The sequence below is a fragment of the Eleutherodactylus coqui genome, chromosome 2 (genome assembly GCF_035609145.1).
Source record: "Eleutherodactylus coqui strain aEleCoq1 chromosome 2, aEleCoq1.hap1, whole genome shotgun sequence".
NCBI lineage: Eukaryota > Metazoa > Chordata > Amphibia > Anura > Eleutherodactylidae > Eleutherodactylus > Eleutherodactylus coqui.
This window is the reverse complement of record NC_089838.1, coordinates 131,139,204-131,156,700: the sequence shown is the minus strand read 5'-3', so window position 1 is coordinate 131,156,700 and position 17,497 is coordinate 131,139,204. Positions and strand designations below refer to the sequence as shown.

Here is a 17,497-nt window from a genome sequence, read left to right as displayed (position 1 = left end):
ACACATTGTACCATTAGAACACTGGAGTGATAGTTGCTGGAAATGGGCCTCTATTCACCTTTGTAGATTTTGCACAAAAAAACAGGCATTTGCAGCTAGAATAGTCATTTACCACATTAGCAATGTATAGAGTGCATTTGTTTAAAGTTAGGACTAGTTTAAAGTTATCCTTATTGAAAAGTACAGTGCTTTTCCTTCAAAAATAAGGACATTTCAATGTGACCCCAAACTTTTGAACGGTAGTGTGTGTGTGTGTGTGTGTGTGTGTGTGTGTGTGTATGTATATATGTGTGTGTGTATATATATATATATGTATATGTGTGTGTGTGTGTGTGTGTGTATATAATATATATATATTATACACATTAGACCCTTTGTAGTTCAAAGGGGCTGAATATCTGGGCCTGTTTGCACATGTTCTACAGTATAAATATCTCTCTTCACAACAATTACAATCCATTAACTTTAGAAATTCTTGTAGATGTTTGTTATGATTAAACTTTGAGCATCCCTCTATAGCCATTAGCTTTTTACCCGTCTTGCAAATATTTTCAGAGAATTAGCCAAGCATTGCATCATATTGGCGTATTATTGCTGTTAGTTTCTCATTCAGCTGCTGCCCTCTTCTGGCACATGGATATTAGTTATGCACTTGCAGTAGATCACAGCCATTCTAAGATTCCTTGGGTGGAGGATTGGACCTATAGACCAAACACCTGGAAAATTTGATAAAATTAGCCCCTGAGGGACTTGGGGGGTCGACTTCCATGGAACTGATAGGATTAATGTTGTGCTTGGCTATCTCCATAGACAATAAATGGAGTGCTGGTCACACATGAGACCAGCATGTGGGGTTCTTGAGATCCCTAGGGTTCCCAATATTCATACCCCCAGGGATCATGTATTTGTCATGTATCCTGTGGATAGATGATGAATGTTTAGTTTGGAAAAATTCTTTAAATTCGTGCCAACTCAAATGGATAGCCCAATATAAACTATAGCTGTTAGGCTATGTATCTCCAGTAACAAGTCTGCTGAGTCTGTGATGCAGTAAAGATGGACACTCTGTAGTCATAGCCACTAGATTTTTTTTTTTTATTAGTATCTCTTAATTTACCATGTAAAGGGGTTGTCCAGTTACAAAATTGCTTTCTAAAATTAGAGCCAAATGAGTTAAAGTAATGAAACTAATTGTACTTGCCATCTTCAACCCCAACAATCCAGCACTGCAGCCTTAAGATTCTCTCGGTCTGTGTTGACAGCGGAAGTCAGTGTTACGTCTTCCACATCCACGAACTGGTGAATTCAGACAGAACTGCGAAGCGGACTTCATACTCGTGTACATGCATAAACCAATCACTGACAAGCACTCGCCTACATACTTGTACACATAGCCAGATGGAATAACGATAGGATGTTCTAGGTATTTGTTAGTATTTTGGCCAAGATACTTAAGCTCACGAGCCCACTTCAAGAGTCTTCATTGTCTCGCGGGTCCCTACTTGAACAAGACCACTAACCCCCAGAAACCTGTCTGCATGTGGGGTGATCGTCCCAACAGGGACGACCCTGCGCTGGAACCTAGGGGATACCTGCATCCTAGATGATGAAGGATCCACAGCAGGACACAGTTCACACTACACGAAAGGCAAACTGCACAGACACGCAGGAAAATGAGACTGATCAAATCAAAACATACACTGAACATGCCCGGCCACATGCACAGACACGCTGAACATACTGAACAGAGGAAAGACCAGCAGCCACAGCAGAGGTGCTGATATATATGAGCAACAGACCTGGTGGATTGGCTGGCAGGAAAAATCCACACCCAGACAGCTCAATCAACCCCAGCTGTGGGGCATTACTGCTGGAAACCCATGTAGAAGAACAGATCCTAGCAGAATGCTCTAACAGGCAGGTGCTCACTGCCAGCATCACTGTTTGTATCCAGACAACCCCTTTTAATCATACAGTTGTGGTTTGTTTATGCAATATGACATGCAGTTTCCCTTAAAAAAAAACAAAAAAACAGCAGCGTGCCAGAGGTTAGAAAAGCTGCACCCACAGCTTCAACCTAAGGAAGAGCTGTCCACATTCTAGAACTCCATTGTAGGCTGTCTAGCTGTGGGAAACAGCATGCATTCTGGATGTTTGCACTGTAATTGTAATGACAGAATAAACTTCTGTAGCACTTGTTTCACTGTATTTCCTTTAGATAATGTTCCACAGTTGTTCTTTTTTGCATACATTGTATACCACATATAGCTTCAAATTTATTATAGCTTTCCTGTAACAATTCTTTGCTCTAGGAAAACCGTTCTGTTTCACGGTGCAGAACTACCGAACACTTACTGAAAAATTAGTGAGAATAAAATGTCCTAAAAATAAATGTCTTCAGCTAAACACCTATGGGCTCACTCAGCGGAGCATAAGCGGTTTGACCTCACATGAGGGAAATGTGCTCATTAATTCAGGTGGTTAGGGAGACTTTCCATCCTTGCTGCTGTCAGCTGTTTGTGCTACTCCAGCTCACTTGGGAATATTTACTAGACAGGACTACTTTCAGAAGACTACTGGGGCCCATGGCTGGCAGCCCCTGGAGGGCAGGCTAATCTGCTTCTCTGTAGTGTGCAGTGAAGTGAGAAGCCTCTGGCTATAAATCTGATGAATACATAATGTTACAGTATTTTATATCCTCGTAGAGCATTGCCACCTAAACGATTCTCTCTACTTGTATACTTTCAGCTGTATATAAATACAGCACTGGGGATATTCGTTAAGAATCTGTAGAGTTTTGGTTAAAAATGAATGTGTCAGAGACTTTCTGCCCATTAAACCAATAAAGGCGCCGCACTTTGGAGAGTTAAACAGAAGGGGAAACTTACTTTTGTTGCTCTTGACAGAGGTCTATTTGGCAAACCACAAACCTCTATCATATGTGAATCTGAACTAGTAAGTGCCCAGTGGTTGTCCCAAGTTAGGCAAGTGCTAAGTAAGCTCAGTAAGCCTTGCCGCAAACCTCCACCTTGATATTGATTAAAGGCCCCAGCACCATCCTACGTCATTCAAATCTAACACATGTTCTGCGTAATTCTGGGACAACACATGAGCAGTAATTCATTGAGGCCACAGCTAGGAGAATACGGAGTATGCGATGTTCCAGGATTGCGCGACACATGCTCAAGAATTTTGTGCCAAACAGTTCGGCATAGGACAACACTGGAGGTGTGAGGCAGGGTCTACTGAAGAGAGCTTCAACACTTGCCGGGCTTGGGACTGTCAACTAGGCACTTTTGCATACAGTGTGTTAGTTCTTTGGTGATTAGACGTCCGTCAACAGTGAGAAAGGTATTTTCCACACCAGTTTATGTCCCCTAGCTGACGCCGTTATTGGTCAGAAAGCATCTGAAGACTCCCTTAAACTGTATTGGGGTCTTGTACCATGTGGCTGTAAACAAACAGTATCTCCATTCTTGGGTAAAACTGGAGGTCATATACGGTGTTATACATACTCTTATATCCAGGCAATCACTTGTATTTTTCTTTGTTCTTTTCATAGGAAGCTTTGGAATCCTGTCAGACTCGTGTTTCTAAATTGGAGCTTCACCAGCAAGAGCAGCTAGCTGTGCAGTCTGAATCTGTGAATGCCAAAGTACTCCTGGGCAAATGCATAAACATACTCTTGGCCTTAATCACTGTTGTCCTGGTTTTTGTGTCAACTATTGCAAAGTTCACCGCTCCGATGATGAAGAGCCGTTTCCACATATTCTGCACTTTTTTCGCAGTGACATTGTTTGCAATCCTTTATAAAAACTGGGATCACATAGCAAGTGCCCTTGAAAGGGTCATCCTGCCGAGTTGAACACTCCTGCCTGTGTGCACCATGACGCGGTGGACTTTTTTCACTGGTTACCAGACTATTTCACAGTCCTCTGCTTAGATTTTTTTTTTTTTTCTAACCAATGTTGGCATGTGCACTTTCATATTTTGCCTTAACAGTGCATATGTGGATTCCTTTCTTTAAGTGACAGCCATGGAAGGTGAATTTGGTATTGGGAATGGGAATAGTCCTGTCTGTTCCACATCTGGAGTGGTGGTGTTGTCAGAATACACATGATCTACCAAAGTTGTTTTTTGCTTCGTGATGATGATCAGAATTTGGATCTCCGCACGCAGTCTTATCAGACATGAAAGAGCAAACCTAATGGATTTCTGTTGTACATATAACTGTTTTATATATTTTTATGTTTACCTGTTGAATAGACACAGAGAGGATACCCAAAAACTGCACAAAAACGTTTAAATTGTGTGTTTGCTTTTGTCAGTCGTGCTGATGAGTGGATTAAGAATGAAGTTTGTTTTCTTGTTTTCATTATTTGGTTTCTTTGCATGAAGAGGAATTGCGGTACCACAGAAGGGGTAAGGCTATGTTCATAGATTTCCTGCAACAGTACATTATTGGTCCATCTAGATCACTTCTAGAAGGTAGAAGTAAACAGCGGGCATGAATAGTGCCAGAATATGTACTATAGAAAACAAGTGACATTTGAGTTAAGTAAGAAGTAAGAATACATTTAAAATCAAGGACTTTTAGGCCTCCTTCACACGGGCAACAAAGTCGCGCGATTTTGTAGCATTGCTACAAATCGCATGTATGTGAAGCCCATGGTTTCCTATGGGTTCCTTCACACATGAGATGTTTTGTAGCATGGTACAAAACGACACACAAACCTCGCAGGTCCGGCGATATGCCTGCGAGACGCGAGGTTTTGTAGCCCATGTTTCTCTATGGAGCCTTCCTCTCTGTTGCATCGCACGAAAACGCGGTTTGCATGCGTTGCAACTTTGATAGTAGCAGATGGTACAAAGTCGCGTGATTTTGTAGCGTCACATGCGACTTTGTAGCGCTATAAAATCGCGGTATTGCTGCGAGAAAATCGCAGCGATATCATGCGATTTTCTCGCAGTGATGCGGTGTCGCCCGTGTGAAGGAGGCCTTATAGTTGCAGGGAATAAAAAGTTGCATGTGTACTTAATTGCCATAAGTCTCAGTTATGGGATGATGTGCTACCATATGGCAATTTGGTTTGGCCATCTACAGAACATACTGTCCCCAGAACTACTGCAAGGATATATTCACATATAGCAGATTTGTTGCAGAAAGTTTCCTCAACTTTCCATTCATATGAAGAAGGCCTTCAAAAACCTTGCTCTTGCCCCCACAACCCATCCACATTTTAACCCTTTCCAATCCACTGTCTGATGTCTCTGCTGTCGGAGCCTATCCAACGTGTCCCCTCATGCAGTACTGGCTTTAGCCAGCATATAGCGCCGTTGTATAATGGCAGAAAAAGAGTGAGCCCCCTAGAAAAGCCAGAATACAACTTGGATTGGAAAGGGTTAAAGCTGATTTTCAACCACAGAAACCTGAAAGAAACCTACCGGGCTTTGAATACATGCAAATTGTCAACTAGAACACATTCATGTTTGTTTGTGTTTTTTTTTTGTTTTTTGTTTTTTGTTCTCATAGATAATTGTTTGGGAACTACAATATGCTTTGCAATCAAGTAATGCAGCGTTCCTCTAGTTACTGGTACAAGAAAAATTATTTCATATGCTTTCAATTCCAAACCATTATTTCTAATGATGGTAGCACATCGTCCACAAAACACAGATTGGTGGTACTTTTAACAGGAGAGGTTATTTGTTGAGTACATGAATGGCCATAGATGGCCACAGAGACAAGCCTAAACACACACACCTTGTATTGTGCATACAACTAGTGCAGAAGAGAACTGGAGCTCATACAAATGTCATTTGGAAAGGAGTGGTGATGTATTACCACGGTCACCTACCTGCTCCAGGCTTTTCTACAGCTTTATACAACTGTAACTTTTTTTAAAGTGGTATTCTCACTCCAGCAAGCTAGTTCTTATTGACGGAATAATGTGCTCAGCTGTCTCACTGAAGTGAACGGAACAGTAAAGATTATGCCTACCTTAGGGCGCCCACCCACTACAGTTTTTTTCCCCCCTGCGAAATTCGCAGCATTTTCTTTCCTGCAGGGGTCCATGGGACTTGTAATGTTAAAATCGCGATCGCGCAAAATCACACTTTACCATGAAATCGCGATTTTGTGCGATCGCGCTTTAACATTACAAGTCCCATAGACCCCTGCAGGAAAGAAAATGCTGCGAATTTCGCAGGGGAAAAAAAAACTGTAGTGGGTAGTCACCATTAAAGCTCTTGCGGTTTTCTCACGCGTTTTTTCACACGATTTTGCAGCATTTTTTTTAACATGAAAGTCAATAGGACTTGCTAATGTTAAAAACGCATTGCGATTTTCGGGTGATGCGTTTTTAACCTTAGAAAGTCCTTTTGACTTTAGCGTTAAAAAAAGCAGCAAACTCGTGGAAAAAACGCACAAGAGAAACGCAAGTGTGCAGGAGCCCTTCGTTTATAATTAGTGGAGCCCCACCTGCATCAAGTGCCAGAGATACACTACTGTGTAATATATCCATCCGCACATCAAGTAGCATACCTAATGCTCCTTCTACACTGCACCAATCTCGTTTGCACAAGTGAATGAGCTGGTAACATCACCAGCTCGATCGCACCCGTGCAGCCTCTTTAGACAAGCAGATTCATTATTAACTCCTTCAACGAGAATCATTCACTTCCCATTCAGTGTTCACATTCCCTATGTTAAACACTGGACAAGCGCTGCTTAAACAATGACAAGTGAACAAGTCAACAAGAATGTTTGGTCCTGCAGAAACTGAATGACTAACGAGAAGTGAACGTCCTCGTTTGTCATCCAATTGTTCGCTTGCGTTTAGACTGAACGATTATCATTCACTTTGAATGATCTTTTAAACGATAATCATTCTGTCTAAACTCTCCATAAGATGAATTAGATAATGCTAATTCAGTTGGATAATGACACATGGTAGGGTCTCAAGTAGCGGCCAATGGGCACCTGAAAGCCCCGAGCCACTGCACCTTCCAAATTAAATGTTAGATGACTGATTGTTGGAAGTTGTTTGTTATAATGCTTTTATGTCTGTCTGTGACAGGATTAGATCTGTTATGGTGTATTCACACAGCGGGGAAGCCTTAGAAGACTAGTTTAAGGCTAGTGTATGCAATGCTAAAGTATGCTAAAGTACAGCTCACAGCTTTGCCTCTCTGTGCACAGGAAATTGAAATCCAGGCCTGATTATATTAGGCTAAGGTTGGGTTCTCACAGGGCGGATTCTCGGCGGAAATCTCGCGGTTTGGCCGCAGCAAAAAAAAACGTGAGATTTCTGCCGGGAAAACTGCTGCTGCAAAACCTGCAGCGGCTTTGAAGCGGCCCGGCGGCTTGCTCTTCCACTGCGTCTGGTGCTCCCAAAGAGGAGAACGCGGCCGCAGCGGGGAAGAAAATGGACATGCTGAGGTCGGCAAATCCGCGGCTTAGCCGCAGCGGATTTGCCGTCCTGTGTGAACCAGATTTCTGAGAAATCTCGTCCACATGGCTGGCTAATCCCAGGATTAGCGGCCGCATGCGGATTTGCTGCGGCGAAATTCCGCATGGAATTTCCGTGGCAAATCTGCCCTGTGTGAACCCAGCCTTTAGAATTGCATTATAATTTGCTCCAGTTTCTGACTTAAATTGCAAATGTGCCAAACAGATTGTGCCCTTGTCCGCTTATCTCCACTGACTTTCCTCACCACTGCAACAGTGGCAAGAAAAGTAAAGTGATACATTTTAGCACAAATATGGTGTGTGCCAAAATCTGAGATTTTATGCCAGAAAACTGGCATAAATAGTTTTAATAAATTCCTAATGTGATCAAATTGTAGAGTTTTTTTTTTTTTTTTTTTCTTCTTTTTTTGAAGTGATTTTATGAAAACGGCGGCAAGAAAACATGTGACCACACTGTGAGCATACACCCTAATTCTCTATAGGCGTGGTTAAACTTGGGATTTGCACTGTTGCAGCTTGGCCTCTTCATGCTGAACATGAGGATTTACATGAACTTGCACAATTTTACTTTTCCTTAGACGTCGCTAGTTGCACATTTCCAGACTGTGAACAGAGCAGTTTTCATTCTGCAGTAACTTTTTTCCAAAGTAAGGGAGTGTGCGTTCTTCTGTATTTTTATACAATGTACAGTATAGAGAATTGTGACTTTTACTATGACTTGTTGCAATCAAACCTTCTGTAGATGACTATAAAGTGACAGAATCTTACAATTGTTCAATTACTCTTGATGGGTTTTTAAACAAGTGACTTTGGCACCAACAGGAACTTTTTGGGAGTCGATGGTGACTGCTGAAGCTTACATAATAGAACCTAGCTTTGAGCCTGTGAACACTTCAATCTATTTCCTAACCAGCGTTGCATATGCGGTCAGCTATGAGATGCCGTAATCTTGTGAATAGTAATGCCCTCATTGACATGCATGTATTTATATAGTACTTTTTTGAACAAAACCTCAGCATTACTGCTGTGCAAGCTGCTAAGTGATTCCTCACACATGATAACATATATTAGGTGGTTGGAAAAGCATCCAGTTTGATTCTGCTCCCATGACACCGTCCAATTACTTCTACTGTATTGTCTGTCATGTCCTGCTGACTACAGACAAGTTTGCACATATTTACATTTGACTTCAGGAAATGCTTTTAAAACAAAATATGAAGGCATTTTGCCTTGTTCACATTTTCTATTGTAGGGTCATAAGTTATACAATGTATAGGTTTTTATTTATAGAGTAGCTGCCCTTTAACTAATCTTTGACATGTCTTTTCCCTCCTCGGCTGTCTTCTCTGCTTTTTTTTTTTTTTTTCTCCCTCTGGCAGCTGAAGATGTCCTCGTAGAAGCCAATAGCGCTTTCTATACACCCCTGTGGGCCATTTACAGCTGCCGGAAGGAGCCAAAAAGCAGTGAAGACAGTTGAGGGGGGCACAGCGCTCGGGTGAGAGCTGCAGCCCCTTCATTCTAGCGATCAGCAGGGGTCCCCGCATTGGACCACTCACTGATCAATTATTTGGACATGTCTCGATCATCTGAGAAGTTTGTTGCAAGTACAGCTACTTTGGCTTCAGACACAGCTTGGATATCTGCCTTATTCTAGGTGCACATGGCCATATTTTGAGGCCTGTGCTATCTGTGTAATGCCACGCAATCCCCCATTTTAGCCTATGAGTCTATTCACGTGGATTTTTTTTTTTTTTTTTACATGGACTCATGCCATCGCCTAGTCTGTCCTCTTCATGGACAAGAAGTAGGAAACTCAATGCCCAGAATGGGCACTGTCCATGTATATTGGACAGCACATGCATGGTTGTCCATGTACTGTCTAATGTGCGTTGCACCAGAGTACCTTCAGTGCTCCTCGCAGTTATGGCTGTGAGCACCTAGCCTTATTAGGATGTGTTGACCTAATTTAGTAGTCCCCTATTTAGGATCTCCTTTGCAGCACTTGGCATTAAAGGACGATAGGTGCTGACTGGGATGCGTAGACATAGTGAAATTATTTAAGTGGGCAAATCCTATGCCCACTGAGCATTTACAGTGTAATTCCCATGCAGATAACGGCCGATTACAGGACTTCCCAGCTCCTAATAATCCTGTGGTCAGCCGGTCTGGTGTGGAAGGATCTCTCGGGAAACCCCAGTTAAGCTGTAATTGATATATTTTTGTGATTTTTGTACCGATATTAAGAATTAAAATATAAGTCCAACTGAGCAGGAAAATACTTAAGAGATTCTATTAATCCAGCCATATTTTGGTAGTAAAGGTTTGCCCTGCCAGGATACGATTCGTAACAATATTCTTATTTCACTTTCTTTGTCTGTATAAAATTTATTAAAGCGATAGGTTTCTAATATTTTTAAACCAGAGAATTTAGCTATTTTTTTTCTGTGCCGAAACTCACTAAGGATATTTCTTACAATGGTTCATAGGGTTAAAATTCCACGTACTGTAATAAATCTATAGTAAAGACAAAAAACTTGATATTCTATAAACCTCTGGCATACAGATGCACTTACTCCTCTGTTTTAAGTAGGGGTGAGTATATTACTCGTGGAAGTTGCCAATTCTATTGTTATAGCCTCTCTATAGTCAATGACAGGAATGTGTTTTGGGTGCATCATTACTTGACCTACAGAGTGAATGCTGAATTTTGATGTCCACAGTTGTGCTATACATTGTTATATTTAGTAGATCTGTGTATTGTAATTGTTCTGTAAAGTTTAATGTCAAACGTTCTAACAGGCCTGATCTGAAAGAGTAGTTCTCCTTGGACAAACCCTTTTTATATGCCTTGTGTGGAGGTAAGGGCCCCAATTGGGATGTCCCCATGCCAGGAGAAGCTCTATTAGCATGGGGTAATGATTCATTTGCCCTGCAGGATAACTGCATAGGAAATGTGTATGAGCAGCCAGCAATCCCAGCGATGAGCGCCAATGTTATGAATCCCAATGATTATTATCTGGACGCTGGTGGCCTGCCACGTGTCTACAGTTTGTCCAAGTTGGAGAACCCCTTTAAGTACTGTTCAGTCAGAAAACCAACGGCTCATTTGAATGCGGAACTGTGATTGTCCATAAGAAGGTGTAAATATGTTCCATACTGTTCATGAAGATATGTATACATACTAGTATGTGTGATCTCCATGTACATCCTGTATGTTTTGTTTCTACAAATTTATATGAACAAGAGATTTAGTTAACACTAAATAAATATTTAAGAATTTTGTTTTCTGTCCAATTATTGACAAACCTATCCATATAAAATATGGCTCACTTTCTGTAGTACATTAAGTGTTTCTTTTTTTTTTTGTCTATTACCTTCAGTACCGGGTTCATGCCTTAGGAGACTTTTAGGGTAAGTGTGTATCTGAAGCCGTACACCCTACTTATGAAGCAGGCTTCACATTAGTTACTGCACTTTGAATAAACTTGTGTGCAATATGATTTCTTAATGTATCGCTCCTTACAATATATGAAAGCTGAATGTACTACACTCCAACAAAAGGAGAAAACCAGGACGCTGACTGAAGTCCAGGACAGATGGAGAACAAGTTGCCTGTAGAAATCTATGGACACGGGAGCAGGTAACTGCAGGCGGGAGAGAGATGCTGACTCGCACAGAGGTGTAGCTAAGGCCTCATGTCCACGGGGAAAAGAAGAATTAAAATCCGCAGCGGATTTTAACTCTTCTCCCGCGCGGGGATCCGCACCCCATAGGGATGCATTGACCACCCGCGGGTAGATAAATACCCACGGATCGTCAATAAAAGTGATTTAAAAAAAAAATGGAGCATGAAAAAATCTGGACCATGCTCCATTTTCATGCGGGGCTCCCGCGGGCTTCTATTGAAGCCTATGGAAGCCGTCCGGATCCGCGGGACACAAAAATCACATTTTACTTACCCGCTCCGGTTCTTCTCTTCGGCGCCGCGCCATCCTCTCTCAGCCGCGGCCGGATCATTTTGCTTCGGCCCGGCGCATGCGCGGGGCACGTCACCGACGTCATCGTGCACATCCGCCGAGCCGAAGAATGAAGATCCGGCCGCGACGAGAGAAGATGACGCCGCCGCGAAGAGAAGAAACGGAGCGGATGGGAGGTGAGTTTATTGTCATTCTTATTTTCAGCGCTCATGTCCGCGGAGCAGGAGGGACCCGCTGCAGATTCTACATGTAGAATCCGTAGCGGGCCCGATTTTCCCCGTGGACATGAGGCCTAACAGCAAATAGTTACGGTGTTCTTGCTTATTCAGCAGTTTTATTCACAAAGTTTACATTCACATGGTCTTGCTTTCCGTCCGATTCAGATAAAAAATTTGGTCTAAGATTCTGACTGAAATATACACCCATTTATTCGAATAGGTGTATGCACATGGGTTGGTTTTTTTTTCAAGTTGGATGAATAGTCTGAGTGGTCTCGCACACAGACGGGATGACCCATGAGAGTTGCATCGGAGAAGCTCTGGTACAACTTTTTAGTTGTCTATGTGCATATACTCTTAACCCTTTCCAATCCAATTTGTATCCTGGTTTTCGTAGGGGGCTTACTCTTTTTCTGCTGTTATACAACGGCGCTATCTGCTGGCTAAAGCCAGTACTGCATGAGGTGACACGTTGGATAGGCTCCGACAGTAGAGAGGCTGGCAATATACAGTAAGAGAACCCCAATGGACGTCTTCCAACATTGGAGCTGTATAGTCTTAAATCATAATGTCTTAAGAGGTCAGACAGTGGATTGGAAAGGGTTAATGAGGATAATTTATTTTAGTAATGAATTTTATTGCAGCGAGGCTCCCTGAGGGGATTACAGTTAGAAAAAAATAAATAAGTCTACAAAAACTGGCATTAAAGTGGACACCCAAGAGTGTAATTTTAAAGGGTTAAGCTTGAGCTATTGATCTTAACTGCCAACGTACAGAGGGTGATGCCCCTTATCAAAGACTTCAGCCTAACAAAAATCTACAGATTCTGACTAGAGATGAACGAACGTACTCGTCCGAGCTTGATACTCGATCGAGTATTAGCGTGTTCGAGATGCTCGTCACTTTCATCTCTGAGACGTTAGCGCGCTTTTCTGGCCAATAGAAAGACAGGGAAGGCATTACAACTTCCCCCTGCGACGTTCAAGCCCTATACGACCCCCCCGGCAGTGAGTGGCTGGCGAGATCAGGTGGCAACCGAGTATATAAATCGGCCCCTCCCGCGGCTCGCCACAGATGCATTCTGACATAGCTCAGGGAAAGTGCTGTCTTGCTGGAGCTGCTATAGGGAAAGTGTTAGGAGTGATTTTACGCTTCAAGAACCCCAACGGTCCTTCTTAGGGCCACATCTGACCGTGTGCAGTACTGTTGAGGCTGCTTTTTGCAGTGTTGCACATTTTTCTTTTTTTTTTTTTTTTTATATCGGCCGTGCAGAGCATTGCGTCCTCAGTCTGCAGTAATTTTACATAGTATAGGGCCAGCAGTGCTGAGGCAGGGACAGTGAAAAAGGTGAAAGACATATACTGTCTATATAGGCAGTGGGCTTTTCCAAAAAAATTTGGGACAAAAAAAATCTATTTGGGCTGCCTGTGACCGTCCTGAGTGTACTGCGTCTCTGCTGGGGGTAGTAGTCCTAATTAATACGCAGCCAGCTAAGTATTACAGCAGGCTTGCACAAAATTCTTTCCTGGCTCTGCTGTGCGTTCCGTAAGCGAAGTCAGCCTCCAACCACAGGCCAATAAGCGGCACATTTAATTACAGCGTTCTGTTTCTGCACTACTGGTAATACACCATGCTGAGGGGTAGGGGTAGGCCTAGAGGACGTGGACGCAGGCGAGGACGCGGAGGCCCAAGTCAGGGTGTGGGCACAGGCCGAGCTCCTGATCCAGGTGTAGCGTAGCCGACTGCTGCGGGATTAGGAGAAAGGCACGTTTCTGGCGTCCCCACATTCATCTCACAATTAATGGGTCCACGCGGTAGACCTTTATTAGAAAATGAGCAGCGTGAGCAGGTCCTGTCATGGATGGCAGAAAGTGCATCCAGCAATCTATCGACCACCCAGAGTTCCACGCCGTCCACTGCTGCAACTCTGAATCCTCTGGCTGCTGCTCCTCCTTCCTCCCAGCCTCCTCACTCCATTACAATGACACATTCTGAGGAGCAGGCAGACTCCCAGGAACTGTTCTCGGGCCCCTGCCCAGAATGGGCAGCAATGGTTCCTCTCCCACCGGAGGAGTTTGTCGTGACCGATGCCCAACCTTTTGAAAGTTCCCTGGGTCCGGGGGATGAGGCTTGGGACTTCCGGCAACTGTCTCAAGAGCTTTCAGTGGGTGAGGAGGACGATGACGATGAGACACAGTTGTCTATCACTCAGGTAGTAGTAATTGGAGTAAGTCCGAGGGAGAAGCGCACAGAGGATTCGGAGGAAGAGCAGCAGGACAATGAGGTGACTGACCCCACCTGGTTTGCTAAGCCTACTGAGGACAGGTCTTCAGAGGGGGAGGCAAGTGCAGCAGCAGGGCAGGTTGGAAGAGCCAGTGCGGTGGCCAGGGGGTAGAGGCAGGGCCAGACCGAATAATTCACCAACTATTTCCCAAAGCGCCACCTCGCGCCTTGCCACCCTGCAGAGGCCGAGGTGCTCAAAGGTGTGGCAGTTTTTCACTGAGAGTGCAGACGACCGACGAACAGTGGTGTGCAACCTTTGTCGCGCCAAGATCAGCCGGGGAGCCACCACCACCAGCATGTGCAGACATATGATGGCCAAGCACCCCACAAGGTGGGACGAAGGCCGTTCACCGCCTCCGGTTTGCACCACTGCCTCTCCCCCTGTGCTCCAACCTGCCACTGAGATCCAACCCCCCTCTCAGGACACAGGCACTACCATCTCCTGGCCTGCACCCACACCCTCACCTCCGCTGTCCTCGGCCCCATCCACCAATGTCTCTCAGCGCACCGTCCAGCCGTCGCTAGCGCAAGTGTTTGAGCGCAAGCGCAAGTACGCCGCCACGCACCCGCACGCTCAAGCGTTAAACGTGCACATAGCCAAATTGATCAGCCTGGAGATGCTGCAGTATAGGCTTGTGGAAACGGAGGCTTTCAAAAGCATGATAACGGCGGCGGCCCCGCGCTACTCGGTTCCCAGTCGCCACTACTTTTCCCGATGTGCCGTCCCAGCCCTGCACGACCACGTCTCCCTCAGCATTGTACGCGCCCTCACCAACGCGGTTACTGCCAAGGTCCACTTAACAACGGACACGTGGACAAGCACAGGCAGGCAGGGCCACTATATCTCCCTGACGGCACATTGGGTGAATTTAGTGGAGGCTGGGACAGAGTCAGAGCCTGGGACTGCTCACGTCCTACCCACCCCCAGAATTGCGGGCCCCAGCTCGGTGGTGGTATCTGCGGAGGTGTATGCTTCCTCCACTAAACCACCCTCCTCCTCCTCCTACGCAACCTCTGTCTCGCAATCAAGATGTGTCAGCAGCAGCACGTCGCCAGCAGTCGGTGTCGCGCGGCGTGACAGCACAGCGGTGGGCAAGCGTCAGCAAGCCGTGCTGAAACTGCTCAGCTTAGGAGAGAAGAGGCACACGGCCCACGAACTGCTGCAGGGTCTGACAAAGCAGACCAACTGCTGGCTTGCGCCGCTGAGCCTCCAACCGGGCATGGTCGTGTGTGACAACGGCCGAAACCTGGTGGCGGCTCTGCAGCTCGGCAGCCTCACGCACGTGCCATGCCTGGCCCACGTCTTTAATTTAGTGGTTCAGCGCTTTCTGAAAAGCTACCCACGCTTGTCAGACCTGCTCGGAAAGGTGCGCCGACTCTGCGCACATTTCCGCAAGTCCCACATGGACGCTGCCACCCTGCGCACCCTGCAACATTGGTTTAATCTGCCAGTGCACAGACTGCTGTGCGACGTGCCCACACGGTGAAACTCTACGCTCCACATGTTGGCCAGGCTCTATGAGCAGCGTAGAGCTATAGTGGAATACCAACTCCAACATGGGCGGCGCAGTGGGAGTCAGCCTCCTCAATTCTTTACAGAAGAGTGGGCCTGGTTGGCAGACATCTGCCAGGTCCTTGGAAACTTTGAAGAGTCTACCCAGATGGTGAGCGGCGATGCTGCAATCATTAGCGTCACCATTCCTCTGCTATGCCTCTTGAGAAGTTCCCTGCAAAGCATAAAGGCAGACGCTTTGCGCTCGGAAACGGAGGCGGGGGAAGACAGTATGTCGCTGGATAGTCAGAGCACCCTCCTGTCTATATCTCAGCGCGTTGAGGAGGAGGAGGAGGTGGAGGAGCATGAGGAGGAGGGGGAAGAGACAGGTTGGCCCACTGCTAAGGGTACCCATGCTGCTTGCCTGTCATCCTTTCAGCGTGTATGGCCTCAGGAGGAGGAGGAGGAGGATCTTGAAAGTGATCTTCCTAGTGAGGACAGCCATGTGTTGCGTACAGGTACCCTGGCACACATGGCTGACTTCATGTTAGGATGCCTTTCTCGTGACCCTCGCGTTACACGCATTCTGACCACTACGGATTACTGGGTGTACACACTGCTCGACCCACGGTAGAAGGAGAACCTTTCCACTCTCATACCCGAAGAGGAAAGGGGTTCGAGAGTGATGCTATACCTCAGGACCCTGGCAGACAAGCTGATGGTAAAATTCCCATCCGACAGCGCTAGTGGCAGAAGGCGCAGTTCCGAGGGCCAGGTAGCAGGGGAGGCGCGGAGATCAGGCAGCATGTACAGCACAGGCAGGGGAACACTCTCTAAGGCCTTTGACAGCTTTCTGGCTCCCCAGCAAGACTGTGTCACTGCTCCCCAGTCAAGGCTGAGTTGGCGGGAGCACTGTAAAAGGATGGTGAGGGAGTACGTAGCCGATCGCACGACCGTCCTCCGTGACGCCTCTGCCCCCTACAACTACTGGGTGTCGAAGCTGGACACGTGGCCTGAACCCGCTCTCTATGCCCTGGAGGTGCTTGCTTGTCCTGCGGCTAGCGTCTTGTCAGACAGGGTGTTTAGTGCGGCTGGGGGAATCATCACGGATAAGCGTACCCGCCTGTCAACCGACAGTGCCGACAGGCTTACACTCATAAAGATGAACAAAGCCTGGATTTCCCCAGACTTCTCTTCTCCACCAGCGGACAGCAGCGGTACCTAAACAATACGTAGGCTGCACCCGCGGATGGAAGCATCGTACTCTATCACCATCGAAAACGGGGACCTTTTAGCTTCATCAATCTGTGTATTATATTCATCCTCCTCCTCCTGCTCCACCTCCTGAAACCTCACGTAATCACGCCGAACAGGAAATTTTTCTTAGGCCCACAAGGCTCAGTCATATAATTTTTGTAAACAATTTTTATACGTTTCAATGCTCATTAAAGCGTTGAAACGCACCTGAACCAATTTTTATTTTAACTGGGCTGCCTCCAGGCCTAGTTACAAATTAAGCCACATTAACCAAAGCGATTAATGGGTTTCACCTGCCCTCTTGGTTGGGCATGGGCAATTTTTCTGACGTACATTAGTACTGTTGGTACACCAAGTTTTTGGGGCCCTCGCCTACAGTGTAATCCAATTAATTTTTTGCCCACCTGCATTAAAGCTGACGTTACATCAGCTGTGATGGGCAATGCAATGGGATATATTTATGTACCGCCGGTGGCTTCCTGGTACCCACCCATACTGTGGGTCCACAGGGAGTTGTAACTGCATGTGTCCACTTCTAAAGAACCCCAGTCTGACTGGGGCATGCAGTGTGGGCCGAAGCCCACCTGCATTAAACATGACATTACCTCAGCTGTGCTGGGCACTGCAATGGGATATATTTATGTACCGCCGGTGGGTTCCAGGGAGCCACCCATGCTGTGGGTCCACAGGGACTTCACAATTTGGGAGTTGTACCTACCTGTGTCTATGAATTAAAAACCCTGGTCAGGTTGGGGCATGCAGTGTGGGCCGAAGCCCACCTGCATTTAATCTGACGTTA

At 45.7% G+C, this 17,497-nt stretch overlaps 1 protein-coding gene across 3 annotated transcripts in view; it reads left to right on the top strand.

The window, feature by feature from the left end:
• The window catches only part of TMCC3 (transmembrane and coiled-coil domain family 3), a 71,554-nt gene extending 66,602 nt beyond the window's left edge, over positions 1–4,952 (top strand). For all 3 annotated transcript variants that reach the window (XM_066591531.1, XM_066591532.1, XM_066591533.1), the window contains exon 4: positions 3,563–4,952. In XM_066591531.1, coding sequence (XP_066447628.1) covers positions 3,563–3,865 — 303 coding nt within the window. In that variant the 3' untranslated portion in view covers positions 3,866–4,952. The remainder of the gene's footprint in view (positions 1–3,562) is intronic.
• The last annotated feature ends 12,545 nt before the right edge of the window (positions 4,953–17,497 follow it).